The following is a 17500-nucleotide window of genomic DNA, read 5'->3' on the forward strand; positions in this document are numbered from 1 at the left end:
CACACACAGTCACACACACAGTCACACAGTCACACACACAGTCACACACACACAGTCACACACAGTCACACACAGTCACACACACACAGTCACACACAGTCACACAGTCACACACAGTCACACACAGTCACACACACATACAGAGACACACACATACACAGTCACACACACAGTCACACACAGTCATACACACACACAGTCACACACACACAGTCACACAGTCACACAGTCACACACACACACAGTCACACACACACACAGTCACACATACAGTCACACACAGTCACACACAGTCACACACACAGTCAGTCACACACACATACACAGTCACACACACAGTCACACACAGTCATACACACACACACGCACAGTCACACACACACACAGTCACACAGTCACACACAGTCTCACACACACACAGTCACACATACAGTCACACACAGTCACACACAGTCACACAGTCACACACACAGTCACATACATAGTCACACACAGTCACACACACAGACACACACACACAGTCACCCACACACACACAGACACACACACACACAGTCACACACAGTCACACAGTCACACACACAGTCACACACACAGTCACACACAGTCACACACACAGACACACACACACAGTCACCCACACACACACAGACACACACACACACAGTCACACACAGTCACACACACAGTCACACACAGTCACACACACAGACACACACACACAGTCACCCACACACACACAGACACACACAGTCACACACAGTCACACAGTCACACAGTCACACACACAGTCACACACACAGTCACACACAGTCACACACACAGACACACACACAGTCACCCACACACACACAGACACACACACACACAGTCACACACAGTCACACACAGTCACACACAGTCACACACACACACACAGTCACACACAGTCACACACACAGTCACACACAGTCACACACAGTCACACACACAGTCACACACAGTCACACACACACAGTCACACACAGTCACACACAGTCACACACAGTCACACACACACAGTCACACACAGTCACACACACAGTCACACACACAGTCACACACAGTCACACACAGTCACACAGTCACACACAGTCACACACAGTCACACACACAGTCACACACAGTCACACACACAGTCACACACACACAGTCACACACAGTCTCACACACACACAGACACACACAGACACACACAGACACACACACACAGTCACACACAGTCACCCACAGTCACACACACACACAGTCACACACACAGTCACACACAGTCACCCACACATACACACAGTCACCCACACACACACAGACACACAGACACACACACACACACACAGACACACACACAGACACACACATACACATACACACACAGACACACACACAGACACACACACAGTCACCCACACACACACAGACACACACACAGAGACACACACAGACACACACAGACACAGTCACACACAGTCACCCACACATACACAGACACACAGTCACCCACACACACACAGTCACACACACAGAGACACACACGGTCACACACAGTCACCCACACATACACACAGTCACCCACACACACACAGACACACAGTCACCCACACACACACAGTCACACACAGTCACCCACACATACACACAGTCACCCACACACACACAGACACACAGTCACCCACACACACACAGAGACACACACAGACACACACACACACAGACACACACAGACACACAGAGACACACAGACACACACACAGAGACACAGTCACACACAGTCACCCACACATACACAGACACACAGTCACCCACACACACACAGTCACACACACAGAGACACACACGGTCACACACAGTCACCCACACATACACACAGTCACCCACACACACACAGACACACAGTCACCCACACACACACAGTCACACACAGTCACCCACACATACACAGAGACACACACAGACACACACACACAGACACACACATACACAGAGACACACACACACAGACACACATACACAGACACACACAGTCACACAGTCACCCAAACACACACACACACAGACACACACACAGACACACAAACACAGATACACACACACACAGAGACACACACACACAGAGACACACACACACACAGAGACACACACACACGCAGACACACAGACACCCAAACACAGACACTCACTCACCCACTCACTCATACACTCACTCATACACTAACTCATACACTCACTCACTCATTCACTCACTCATACACTCACTCACTCATACACTCACTCATACACTCACTCACTCATACACTCACTCACTCACATTCTCACTCATACACTCACTCACTCATACACTCACACACTCACTCACTCACACACTCACTCATACACTCACTCACTCACACACTCACTCACTCATACACTCACTCACTCACTCATACACTCATACACTCACTCACTCACACACTCACTCATACACTCACTCACTCATACACTCACTCATACACTCACTCATACACTCACTCACTCATACACTCATACACTCACTCATACACTCACTCATACACTCACTCACTCATACACTCACTCACACACTCATACACTCACTCATACACTCACTCACTCATACACTCATACACTCACTCACTCATACACTCACTCACTCATACACTCACCCACTCATACACTCACTCACTCACTCATACACTCACTCACTCATACACTCACTCACTCATACACTCACTCATACACTCACTCACTCATACACTCACTCATACACTCAGTCAGTCACTCACTCACTCATACACTCACTCACTCATACACTCACTCACTCATACACTCACTCACTCACTCATACACTCATACACTCACTCACTCACACACTCACTCATACACTCACTCACTCATACACTCACTCATACACTCACTCATACACTCACTCACTCATACACTCATACACTCACTCATACACTCACTCATACACTCACTCACTCATACACTCACTCACACACTCATACACTCACTCATACACTCACTCACTCATACACTCATACACTCACTCACTCATACACTCACTCACTCATACACTCACCCACTCATACACTCACTCACTCACTCATACACTCACTCACTCATACACTCACTCACTCATACACTCACTCATACACTCACTCACTCATACACCCACTCACTCACTCAAACACTCACTCACTCACTCATACACTCACTCACTCATACACTCACTCATACACTCACTCACTCATACACTCACTCACTCATACACTCACTCACACACTCATACACTCACTCACTCACACACTCACTCATACACTCACTCACTCATACATTCACTCACTCATACACTCACTCAATCATACACTCACTCACTCATACACTCACTCACTCACTCATACACTCACTCACTCATAAACTCACTCACTCATACACTCACTCAGTCATACACTCACTCACTCATACACTCACTCATACACTCACTCATACACTCATACACTCACTCACTCATACACTCACTCACTCATACACTCACTCACTCATACACTCACTCATACACTCACTCATACACTCACTCATACACTCACTCACTCATACACTCACTCACTCACTCAAACACTCACTCACTCATACACTCACTCATACACTCACTCACTCACACACTCACTCATACACTCACTCATACACTAACTCACTCATACACTCACTCATACACTCACTCATACACTCACTCACTCATACACTCACTCACTCATACACTCACTCAATCATACACTCACTCACTCATACACTCACTCACTCACTCATACACTCACTCACTCATACACTCACTCACTCATACACTCACTCACTCATACACTCACTCACTCATACACTCACTCATACACTCACTCATACACTCACTCATACACTCATACACTCACTCACTCATACACTCACTCACTCATACACTCACTCACTCATACACTCACTCATACACTCACTCATACACTCACTCATACACTCATACACTCACTCACTCATACACTCACACACTCACTCACACACTCACTCATACACTCACCCACTCATACACTCACTCACTCATACACTCACTCACTCACTCAAACACTCACTCACTCATACACTCACTCATACACTCACTCATACACTCATACACTCACTCATACACTCACTAACTCACTCATACACTCACTCACTCATACACTCACTCACTCATACACTCACTCATACACTCACTCACTCACCAACACTCACCACCACTCACCACTCACCGTGTTGGAGAATGCAAGGTCCAGCTTCCAAATCCCGCCCGACTCATCCTGCACGCGCACACACAAAGACAAAGCTCCCCTAGGTAGCCTCTAGCAGCGCTGTAGGGGCAGTGCAGTGTTCTAGGAGTGAGTAGCAGCACCGCCTATGATATACACACAGACACTCACGCACAGAAACACACACACACAGATACTCACACACAGACACAAACAGACACACACTCACACAGACACACACACACACACAGACACACACACACACAGACACTCACACACACACAGACACACACACACAGACACTCACACACACACAGACACTCACACACACACAGACACTCACACACACAAAGACAAAGCTCCCCTAGGTAGCATCTAGCAGCGCTGTAGGGGCAGTGCAGTGTTCTAGGAGTGAGTAGCAGCACCGCCTATGATATACACACAGACACACGCACAGAAACACACACACAGACACACACACACACACTCACACAGACAATCACAAACACACAGACACACACTCACACAGACACACACACACAGACACACGCACAGAAACACACACACAGACACTCACACACACACTCACACAGACACTCACACACACAGACACACACACACAGACACACACACACAGACACTCACGCACAGAAACACACACACAGACACTCACGCAGAGAAACACACACACACAGACACTCACACACACACTCACACAGACACTCACAAACACACAGACACACACACAGACACACACACACAGACACACACTCACACAGACACACACACACAGACACACGCACAGAAACACACACACAGACACTCACACACACACTCACACAGACACTCACAAACACACAGACACACACTCACACAGACACACACACACACAGACACACACTCACACAGACACACAGACACACGCACAGAAACACACACACAGACACTCACACACACACTCACACAGACACACACACAGACACACACACACACACAGACACACACACACAGACACTCACACACACACAGACACTCACACACACACAGACACTCACACACACAAAGACAAAGCTCCCCTAGGTAGCATCTAGCAGCGCTGTAGGGGCAGTGCAGTGTTCTAGGAGTGAGTAGCAGCACCGTCTATGATATACACACAGACACACGCACAGAAACACACACACACAGACACACACACACTCACACAGACAATCACAAACACACAGACACACACTCACACAGACACACACACACAGACACACACACACACAGACACACGCACAGAAACACACACACAGACACACACACACACTCACACAGACACTCACAAACACACAGACACACACTCACACAGACACACACACACAGACACACGCACAGAAACACACACACACAGACACTCACACACACACTCACACAGACACTCACAAACACACAGACACACACTCACACAGACACACACACACAGACACACACAGACACACACACACTCACACAGACACTCACAAACACACAGACACTCACACACACACAGACACTCACACACACAGAAAGACAAAGCTCCCCTAGGTAGCCTCTAGCAGCGCTGTAGGGGCAGTGCAGTGTTCTAGGAGTGAGTAGCAGCACCGCCTATGATATACACACAGACACACACGCAGAAACACACACACAGACACTCACACACACAAACACACAAACACACAGACACACACTCACACAGACACACGCACAGAAACACACACACAGATACTCACACACAGACACACACTCACACAGACACTCACTCACACAGACACTCACACACAGACACACACACAGACACACACACACACAGACACTCACACACACACACAGACACACACACATACACAGACACTCACACACACAAAGACACTCACACACATACACAGACACTCACACACACACAGACACTCACACACACAGACACTCGCACACACACTCACACAGACACTCACACACACAGACACACACAGACACACACTCACACAAACACTCACACACAGACACACACACACAGACACTCACACACACAGCACACACACACACAGCACACACACAGCACACATACACATACACAGCACACACACAGACACACAGCACACACCCAGACACACTCACACAGATACACACACACAGCACACACACACATACACAGCACACACACAGCACACACACACATACACACACAGACACACAGCACACACACAGACACACAGCACACAGACACACACAGACATAGCACACACAGAGACACACACACACATACACAGACACACACACACATACACAGCACACACAGAGACACACACACAGACACACACACATACACAGAGTGAGTGTATGAGTGAGTGAGGGCGAACCAGCCCTGCTGGCCCTGTGAGTGAGTGTATGAGTGAGTGACTAACTAACTGAGTGACTGACTGAGTGACTAACTAACTAACTGACTGTATGACTGAGTGACTGACTAACTGACTGACTGTATGACTGACTGACTGAGTGTATGAATGACTGACTGACTGAGTGTATGAGTGACTGACTGACTAACTGACTGACTAACTGACTAACTGACTGACTGACTAACTGACTGCTACGACATCACAGCCGCCCCACCCACCTGAGCGAACCAGCCCTGCTGCCCCTGTGAGTGAGTGTATGAGTGAGTGTATGAGTGTATGAGTGACTGACTGACTGAGTGTATGAGTGACTGACTGACTGTATGACTGACTAAGTGTATGAGTGACTGACTGACTGTATGACTGACTGACTGAGTGACTGACTGACTAACTATCTAACTGACTGACATCACAGCCGCCCCACCCACCTGAGCGAACCAGCCCTGCTGCCCCTGTGAGTGAGTGTATGAGTGAGTGTATGAGTGAGTGTATGAGTGAGTGTATGAGTGAGTGTATGAGTGTATGAGTGAGTGACTGACTGACTAACTAACTGGCTAACTGAGTGTATGAGTGACTCACTGACTGACTGAGTGACTAACTAACTAACTGACTGACTAACTAACTGACTGAGTGTATGAGTGAGTGACTAACTAACTGAGTGACTGACTGACTGACTGAGTGACTGACTGACTGACTGAGTGTATAACTGACTGACTGACTGAGTGACTGACTGACTAATTGACTGACTAACTGACTGTATGACTGACTAACTAACTGACTGACTAACTAACTGACTGACATCACAGCCGCCCCACCCACCTGAGCGAACCAGCCCTGCTGCCCCTGTGAGTGAGTGTATGAGTGAGTGAGTGACTGACTGAGTGTATGACTGACTGAGTGTATGAGTGACTGACTGACTGACTGTATGACTGACTGACTGAGTGTATGAGTGACTGACTGAGTGACTGACTGAGTGACTGACATCACAGCCGCCCACCCACCTGAGCGAACCAGCCCTGCTGCCCCTGTGAGTGAGTGTATGAGTGAGTGAGTGACTGACTGTATGACTAACTAACTGACTGACTGAGTGTATGACTGACTGACTGACTGAGTGACTGAGTGACTGACTGACTGACTAACTGAGTGACTGACTGACTGACTGACATCACAGCCGCCCCACCCACCTGAGCGAACCAGCCCTGCTGCCCCTGTGAGTGAGTGTATGAGTGAGTGAGTGTATGAGTGAGTGACTGACTGAGTGTATGACTGACTGACTAACTGACTAACTGACTAACTAACTGACTGACTGAGTGACTAACTAACTGACTGACTGAGTGACTGACTGAGTGACTAACTAACTAACTGACTGACTGAGTGTATGACTGACTGACTGACTGTATGACTGACTAACTGACTGACTGACTAACTAACTAACTGACATCACAGCCGCCCCACCCACCTGAGCGAACCAGCCCTGCTGCCCCTGTGAGTGAGTGTATGAGTGACTGACTGACTGACTGAGTGTATGAGTGACTGACTGACTGACTGTATGACTGACTGACTGACTGACTAACTGACTGACTAACTGACTAACTGACTGACTAACTGACTGACTAACTAACTGACATCACAGCCGCCCCACCCACCTGAGCGAACCAGCCCTGCTGCCCCTGTGAGTGAGTGTATGAGTGACTGACTGACTGACTGAGTGTATGAGTGACTGACTGACTGACTGACTGACTAACTGACTGACTAACTGACTAACTGACTGACTAACTGACTGACTAACTAACTGACATCACAGCCGCCCCACCCACCTGAGCGAACCAGCCCTGCTGCCCCTGTGAGTGAGTGTATGAGTGAGTGAGTGTATGAGTGACTGACTGACTGACTGAGTGACTGACTGAGTGTATGACTGACTGAGTGTATGACTGACTGACTGACTGAGTGTATGACTGACTGACTGACTGAGTGTATGACTGACTGACTGACTGAGTGACTGACTGACTGAGTGACATCACAGCCGCCCCACCCACCTGAGCGAACCAGCCCTGCTGCCCCTGTGAGTGAGTGTATGAGTGAGTGAGTGTATGAGTGAGTGAGTGTATGAGTGACTGACTGACTGACTGTATGACTAACTGACTGACTGACTAACTGACTGAGTGACTGACTGAGTGACTGACTGACTAACTAGCATCACAGCCGCCCCACCCACCTGAGCGAACCAGCCCTGCTGGCCCTGTGAGTGAGTGTATGAGTGACTGACTGACTGACTGAGTGTATAACTGACTGACTGAGTGACTAACTGACTAACTGACTGACTAACTGACTGACTAACTGACTGACTGACTGACTGAGTGACTGACTAACTAACTGAGTGACTGACTGAGTGACTGACATGACAGCCGCCCCACCCACCTGAGCGAACCAGCCCTGCTGGCCCTGTGAGTGAGTGTATGAGTGAGTGTATGAGTGAGTGAGTGTATGACTGACTGTATGACTGACTGACTGACTAACTAACTGACTGACTGAGTGTATGACTGACTGAGTGACATGACAGCCGCCCCACCCACCTGAGCGAACCAGCCCTGCTGGCCCTGAGAGGCCGCCTTTACGAGCCCCAGTAGGCTGGCCCGGGCCCCCAGGCTGAGCTGGTTGAGGGGCTCCACCTCCACGTGGCACCCCAGCTGCGTCTCCGCCGACTCAAACGCCTCCACGTCCCACACCTGCGGGCGCAACCGGTCGCGACGCAACCAGTTGCAACCAGTTGCGACCAGTTGCAACCAGTTGCAACCGGTTGCAACCGGTCGCGACGCAACCAGTTGCAACCAGTTGCAACCGGTTGCAACCGGTCGCGACGCAACCAGTTGCAACCAGTTGCAACCAGTTGCAACCGGTCGCGACGCAACCAGTTGCAACCAGTTGCGACCAGTTGCGACGAAACTCGAACGCGGGCGCAACCGGTTGCGGGCGGCGAGGGGCGACCGTGACGTGTTGTGACGTGTTGTGACGAGGTGTGACGAGGTGTGACGTGGTGTGACGAGGTGTGACGGGGCGTGACGAGGTGTGACGTGTTGTGACGTTTTGTGACGTGTTGTGACGTGGTGTGACGTGTTGTGACGAGGTGTGACGAGGTGTGACGTGTTGTGACGAGGTGTGACGAGGTGTGACGGGGCGTGACGAGGTGTGACGTGTTGTGACGTGGTGTGACGTGTTGTGACGTGATGTGACGAGGTGTGACGAGGTGTGACGAGGTGTGACGTGTTGTGACGAGGTGTGACGAGGTGTGACGTGTTGTGACGAGGTGTGACGAGGTGTGACGTGTTGTGACGAGGTGTGACGAGGTGTGACGTGTTGTGACGTGTTGTGACGAGGTGTGACGAGGTGTGACGTGTTGTGACGAGGTGTGACGAGGTGTGACGAGGTGTGACATGTTGTGACGAGGTGTGATGTGTTGTGACGAGGTGTGACGTGTTGTGACGAGGTGTGACGTGTTGTGACGAGGTGTGACGAGGTGTGACGTGTTGTGACGAGGTGTGACGTGTTGTGACGAGGTGTGACGTGTTGTGACGAGGTGTGACGAGGTGTGACGTGTTGTGACGAAGTGTGACGTGTTGTGACGAGGTGTGACGAGGTTGTGACGTGTTGTGACGAGGTGTGACGAGGTGTGACGAGGTGTGACGTGTTGTGACGAGGTGTGACGAGGTGTGACGAGGTGTGACGTGTTGTGACGAGGTGTGACGAGGTGTGACGTGTTGTGACGAGGTGTGACGAGGTGTGACGAGGTGTGACGTGTTGTGACGAGGTGTGACGAGGTGTGACGTGTTGTGACGTGTTGTGACGAGGTGTGACGAGGTGTGACGTGTTGTGACGTGTTGTGACGAGGTGTGACGTGTTGTGACGAGGTGTGACGAGGTGTGACGAGGTGTGACGTGTTGTGACGAGGTGTGACGTGTTGTGACGAGGTGTGACGTGTTGTGACGAGGTGTGACGAGGTGTGACGTGTTGTGACGAGGTGTGACGTGTTGTGACGAGGTGTGACGTGTTGTGACGTGTTGTGACGTGTTGTGACGAGGTGTGACGAGGTGTGACGTGTTGTGACGAGGTGTGACGAGGTGTGACGAGGTGTGACGTGTTGTGACGAGGTGTGACGAGGTGTGACGTGTTGTGACGAGGTGTGACGTGTTGTGACGTGTTGTGACGAGGTGTGACGAGGTGTGACGAGGTGTGATGAGGTGTGACGTGTTGTGACGAGGTGTGACGAGGTGTGACGAGGTGTGACGTGTTGTGACGTGTTGTGACGAGGTGTGACGTGTTGTGACGAGGTGTGACGAGGTGTGACGAGGTGTGACGTGTTGTGACGAGGTGTGACGTGTTGTGACGTGTTGTGACGAGGTGTGACGAGGTGTGACGAGGTGTGACGTGTTGTGACGAGGTGTGACGTGTTGTGACGAGGTGTGACGTGTTGTGACGTGTTGTGACGTGTTGTGACGAGGAGTGACGTGTTGTGACGAGGTGTGACGAGGTGTGACGTGTTGTGACGAGGTGTGACGAGGTGTGACGTGTTGTGACGTGTTGTGACGAGGTGTGACGTGTTGTGACGAGGTGTGACGAGGTGTGACGAGGCGTGACGTGTTGTGACGTGTTGTGACGAGGTGTGACGTGTTGTGACGTGTTGTGACGAGGTGTGACGTGTTGTGACGAGGTGTGACGAGGTGTGACGAGGTGTGACGTGTTGTGACGAGGTGTGACGTGTTGTGACGTGTTGTGACGAGGTGTGACGTGTTGTGACGAGGTGTGACGAGGTGTGACGTGTTGTGACGAGGTGTGACGTGTTGTGACGTGTTGTGACGAGGTGTGACGAGGTGTGACGTGTTGTGACGAGGTGTGACGAGGTGTGACGAGGTGTGACGTGTTGTGACGAGGTGTGACGTGTTGTGACGTGTTGTGACGAGGTGTGACGAGGTGTGACGTGTTGTGACGAGGTGTGACGTGTTGTGACGTGTTGTGACGAGGTGTGACGTGTTGTGACGTGTTGTGACGAGGTGTGACGTGTTGTGACGTGTTGTGACGAGGTGTGACGTGTTGTGACGAGGTGTGACGTGTTGTGACGAGGTGTGACGAGGTGTGACGTGTTGTGACGTGTTGTGACGTGTTGTGACGAGGTGTGACGTGTTGTGACGTGTTGTGACGAGGTGTGACGTGTTGTGACGTGTTGTGACGAGGTGTGACGTGTTGTGACGAGGTGTGACGAGGTGTCTGACCGCCACGGTGCCGTCGGACGAGGCCGACAGGAGCTCTCCCTCGTGCAGCGCCAGGGCCGTCACCGCGCCCACGTGACACGGGGCCCCGCCCACCCGCGTCACCGCCGCGCGCAGCCACGCCCCCTCCCACAGCAGCAGGGAGCCCTCAGCGGTGCCGCTCACCACCTGGTGGGGGGTGGTGGTGGGTGGGGGTGGGGGTGGGGGGTGGGGTTGGGTGGGGGGTGGGGGTGGGTGGGGGTGGGGGTGGGGGTGGGGGGGTGGGGGGTGGGGGGTGGGGTGGGAGGGGTGGGGGGTGGTCGTGCGTCATCGCAGTCATCATCGTCATAGACACCACCACCATCATAGACACCACCATCACCACTATCACCACCATCACCACCACCACCATCATAGACATCACCACCACCATCACCACCACCACCATAGACACCACCACCACCATCACCATAGACACCACCATCACCACCACCATCACCACCACCACCACCATCACAACCACCACCATCATAGACATCACCACCACCATCACCATAGACACCACCATCACCACCACCATCACCACCACCACCACCATCACAACCACCACCATCATAGACATCACCACCACCATCACCACCACCACCATAGACACCACCACCACCATCACCATAGACACCACCATCACCACCACCATCACCACCACCACCACCATCACAACCACCATCACAACCACCATCACCACCACCCCCACCATCACCACCATAATCCTCACCTTCACTACCATCACCATAACCAACATCACCATCGGAGACACCCCCACCATCACCACCATCACCATCACCACCATCATCATCACCATCACCACCACCACAATCCCTAACGTAGACATCACCACAAGCACCACCGCCACCACTATCACCATCTGTGTGTCTCTGTGTGTGTCTCTGTGTGTCTCTGTGTGTCTCTGTGGGTCTCTGTGTATCTCTGTGTGTCTCTGTGCATCTGGGTCTCTGTGGGTCTCAGTGTGTCTCTGTGTATCTCTGTGAGTCTCTTTGTATCTCTGTGTCTCTGTGTATCTCTGTGGGTCTCTGTGGGTCTCTGTGTATCTCTGTGGGTCTCTGTGTGTCTCTGTGTGTCTCTGTGAGTCTCTGTGTATCTGTGTTTCTGTGAGTCTCTGTGGGTCTCTGTGGGTCTCTGTGTGTCTCTTTGTATCTCTGTGTCTCTGTGTGTCTCTGTGGGTCTCTGTGGGTCTCTGTGTATCTCTGTGGGTCTCTGTGGGTCTCTGTGTGTCTCTGTGGGTCTCTGTGTGTCTCTGTGTGTCTCTGTGTGTCTCTGTGTATCTCTGTGTGTCTCTGTGTGTCTCTGTGTGTCTTTGTGGGTCTCTGTGTATCTCTGTGTGTCTCTGTGCATCTGGGTCTCTGTGGGTCTCAGTGTGTCTCTGTGTATCTCTGTGAGTCTCTTTGTATCTCTGTGTCTCTGTGTATCTCTGTGGGTCTCTGTGGGTCTCTGTGTATCTCTGTGGGTCTCTGTGTGTCTCTGTGTGTCTCTGTGAGTCTCTGTGTATCTGTGTTTCTGTGAGTCTCTGTGGGTCTCTGTGGGTCTCTGTGTGTCTCTTTGTATCTCTGTGTCTCTGTGTGTCTCTGTGGGTCTCTGTGGGTCTCTGTGTATCTCTGTGGGTCTCTGTGGGTCTCTGTGTGTCTCTGTGGGTCTCTGTGTGTCTCTGTGTGTCTCTGTGTGTCTCTGTGTATCTCTGTGTGTCTCTGTGTGTCTCTGTGTGTCTTTGTGGGTCTCTGTGTATCTCTGTGTGTCTCTGTGCATCTGGGTCTCTGTGGGTCTCAGTGTGTCTCTGTGTATCTCTGTGAGTCTCTTTGTATCTCTGTGTCTCTGTGTATCTCTGTGGGTCTCTGTGGGTCTCTGTGTATCTCTGTGGGTCTCTGTGTATCTCTGTGTGTCTCTGTGAGTCTCTGTGTATCTGTGTTTCTGTGAGTCTCTGTGGGTCTCTGTGGGTCTCTGTGTGTCTCTGTGTATCTGTGTATCTCTGTGTGTCTCTGTGAGTCTCTGTGAGTCTGTGTATCTCTGTGTGTCTCTGTGAGTCTCTGTGGGTCTCTGTGAGTCTCTGTGGGTCTCTGTGGGTCTATGTGAGTCTCTGTGTGTCTCTGTGTATCTCTGTGTGTCTCTGTGTGTCTCTGTGGGTCTCTGTGGGTCTCTGTGGGTCTCTGTGAGTCTCTGTGTGTCTGTGTCTCTGTGGGTCTCTGTGTGTCTCTGTGTATCTGTGTCTCTGTGAGTCTCTGTGTGTCTCTGTGAGTCTCTGTGTCTCTGTGTGTCTCTGTGTGTCTCTGTGTATCTCTGTGTGTCTCTGTGAGTCTCTGTGGGTCTCTGTGGGTCTCTGTGAGTCTCTGTGGGTCTATGTGTGTCTCTATGTGTCTTTGTGGGTCTCTGTATGTCTCTGTGTGTCTCTGTGTGTCTCTATGGGTCTATGTGTGTCTCTGTGAGTCTGTGTATCTCTGTGTGTCTCTGTGGGTCTCTGTGGGTCTCTGTGTCTCTCTGTGTCTCTGTGAGTCTCTGTGAGTCTCTGTGGGTCTCTGTGTATCTCTGTGTGTCTTTGTGGGTCTCTGTATGTCTCTGTGTGTCTCTGTGTGTCTCTGTCGGTCTATGTGTGTCTCTGTGAGTCTCTGTGTGTCTCTGTGTGTCTCTGTGAGTCTCTGTGGGTCTCTGTGGGTCTCTGTGAGTCTCTGTGGGTCTCTGTGGGTCTCTGTGAGTCTCTGTGGGTCTATGTGTGTCTCTATGTGTCTTTGTGGGTCTCTGTATGTCTCTGTGTGTCTCTGTGTGTCTCTATGGGTCTATGTGTGTCTCTGTGAGTCTGTGTATCTCTGTGTGTCTCTGTGGGTCTCTGTGGGTCTCTGTGTCTCTCTGTGTCTCTGTGAGTCTCTGTGAGTCTCTGTGGGTCTCTGTGTATCTCTGTGTGTCTTTGTGGGTCTCTGTATGTCTCTGTGTGTCTCTGTGTGTCTCTGTCGGTCTATGTGGGTCTCTGTGTATCTCTGTGTGTCTCTGTGTATCTCTGTGGGTCTCTGTGTGTCTCTGTGAGTCTCTGTGTGTCTCTGTGTGTCTCTGTGGGTCTCTGTGTGTCTCTGTGAGTCTCTGTGTGTCTCTGTGTGTCTCTGTGTATCTCTGTGAGTCTCTGTGGGTCTCTGTGTGTCTCTGTGAGTCTCTGTGTGTCTCTGTGTATCTCTGTGGGTCTCTGTGGGTCTCTGTGTATCTCTGTGTGTCTCTGTGTGTCTCTGTGAATCTCTGTGGGTCTCTGTGTGTCTCTGTGTGTCTTTGTGGGTCTCTGTGTATCTCTGTGTGTCTCTGTGCATCTGGGTCTCTGTGGGTCTCAGTGTGTCTCTGTGTATCTCTGTGAGTCTCTGTGTATCTGTGTTTCTGTGAGTCTCTGTGGGTCTCTGTGGGTCTCTGTGTGTCTCTGTGTATCTGTGTATCTCTGTGTGTCTCTGTGAGTCTCTGTGAGTCTGTGTATCTCTGTGTGTCTCTGTGAGTCTCTGTGTGTCTCTGTGAGTCTCTGTGAGTCTCTGTGAGTCTCTGTGGGTCTCTGTGGGTCTATGTGAGTCTCTGTGTGTCTCTGTGTATCTCTGTGTGTCTCTGTGGGTCTCTGTGGGTCTCTGTGGGTCTCTGTGAGTCTCTGTGTGTCTGTGTCTCTGTGGGTCTCTGTGTGTCTCTGTGTATCTGTGTCTCTGTGAGTCTCTGTGTGTCTCTGTGAGTCTCTGTGTCTCTGTGTGTCTCTGTGTGTCTCTGTGTATCTCTGTGTGTCTCTGTGAGTCTCTGTGGGTCTCTGTGGGTCTCTGTGAGTCTCTGTGGGTCTATGTGTGTCTCTATGTGTCTTTGTGGGTCTCTGTATGTCTCTGTGTGTCTCTGTGTGTCTCTATGGGTCTATGTGTGTCTCTGTGAGTCTGTGTATCTCTGTGTGTCTCTGTGGGTCTCTGTGGGTCTCTGTGTCTCTCTGTGTCTCTGTGAGTCTCTGTGGGTCTCTGTGTATCTCTGTGTGTCTTTGTGGGTCTCTGTATGTCTCTGTGTGTCTCTGTGTGTCTCTGTCGGTCTATGTGGGTCTCTGTGTATCTCTGTGTGTCTCTGTGTATCTCTGTGGGTCTCTGTGTGTCTCTGTGAGTCTCTGTGTCTCTGTGTGTCTCTGTGTGTCTCTGTGTGTCTCTGTGTGTCTCTGTGAGTCTCTGTGTGTCTCTGTGTGTCTCTGTGTATCTCTGTGAGTCTCTGTGGGTCTCTGTGTGTCTCTGTGAGTCTCTGTGTGTCTCTGTGTATCTCTGTGGGTCTCTGTGGGTCTCTGTGTATCTCTGTGTGTCTCTGTGTGTCTCTGTGAGTCTCTGTGGGTCTCTGTGTGTCTCTGTGTGTCTTTGTGGGTCTCTGTGTATCTCTGTGTGTCTCTGTGCATCTGGGTCTCTGTGGGTCTCAGTGTGTCTCTGTGTATCTCTGTGAGTCTCTTTGTATCTCTGTGTCTCTGTGTATCTCTGTGGGTCTCTGTGGGTCTCTGTGTATCTCTGTGGGTCTCTGTGTGTCTCTGTGTGTCTCTGTGAGTCTCTGTGTATCTGTGTTTCTGTGAGTCTCTGTGGGTCTCTGTGGGTCTCTGTGTGTCTCTGTGTATCTGTGTATCTCTGTGTGTCTCTGTGAGTCTCTGTGAGTCTGTGTATCTCTGTGTGTCTCTGTGAGTCTCTGTGGGTCTCTGTGAGTCTCTGTGGGTCTCTGTGGGTCTATGTGAGTCTCTGTGTGTCTCTGTGTATCTCTGTGTGTCTCTGTGGGTCTCTGTGGGTCTCTGTGGGTCTCTGTGAGTCTCTGTGTGTCTGTGTCTCTGTGGGTCTCTGTGTGTCTCTGTGTATCTGTGTCTCTGTGAGTCTCTGTGTGTCTCTGTGAGTCTCTGTGTCTCTGTGTGTCTCTGTAGGTCTATGTGAGTCTCTGTGGGTCTCTGTGGGTCTCTGTGAGTCTGTGTATCTCTGTGTATCTCTGTGTATGTCTGTGTGTCTCTGTGAGTCTCTGTGGGTCTCTGTGTGTCTCTCTGTGTCTCTGTGAGTCTCTGTATGTCTCTGTGGGACTCTATGTGTCTCTGTGGGTCTATGTGAGTCTCTGTGTGTCTCTGTGTGTCTCTGTAGGCCTATGTGAGTCTCTGTGGGTCTCTGTGTATCTCTGTGTATCTCTGTGTGTCTCTGTGAGTCTCTGTGGGTCTCTGTGGGTCTCTGTGAGTCTGTGTATCTCTGTGTGTCTCTGTGAGTCTCTGTGGGTCTCTGTGTGTCTCTGTGTGTCTTTGTGTATCTCTGTGAGTCTCTGTGTGTCTCTGTGGGTCTCTGTGTGTCTCTGTGTGTCTCTGTGGGTCTCTGTGGGTCTCTGTGGGTCTCTGTATGTCTCTGTGTATCTCTGTGAGTCTCTGTCTCTGTGGGTCTCTGTGAGTCTGTGTGTATCTCTGTGTGTCTCTGTGGGTCTCTGTGGGTCTCTGTATATCTCTGTGTGTCTCTGTGTATCTCTGTGGGTCTCTGTGGGTCTCTGTGGGTCTGTGTATCTCTGTGTG

General features: G+C 50.9%; 1 protein-coding gene across 1 annotated transcript in view; it reads right to left on the reverse strand.

Moving 5' to 3' along the window:
* The window catches only part of LOC142922902 (uncharacterized), a gene marked incomplete at its 3' end in the record, with an annotated part of 47364 nt that overhangs the window by 10308 nt on the left and 19556 nt on the right, over positions 1–17500 (reverse strand). Inside the window, exons 5-7 of the mRNA XM_076063845.1 lie at positions 11959–12123; positions 9268–9420; positions 4287–4334 (exon numbers count right to left, since the gene is read on the reverse strand). Coding sequence (XP_075919960.1) covers positions 4287–4334; positions 9268–9420; positions 11959–12123 — 366 coding nt within the window. The remainder of the gene's footprint in view (positions 1–4286; positions 4335–9267; positions 9421–11958; positions 12124–17500) is intronic.

The sequence above is a fragment of the Petromyzon marinus genome, unplaced genomic scaffold, assembly GCF_048934315.1.
Source record: "Petromyzon marinus isolate PM22_M1 ecotype Great Lakes invasive population unplaced genomic scaffold, UKy_Petmar_22M1.pri1.0 PM_Scaffold_203, whole genome shotgun sequence".
NCBI lineage: Eukaryota > Metazoa > Chordata > Hyperoartia > Petromyzontiformes > Petromyzontidae > Petromyzon > Petromyzon marinus.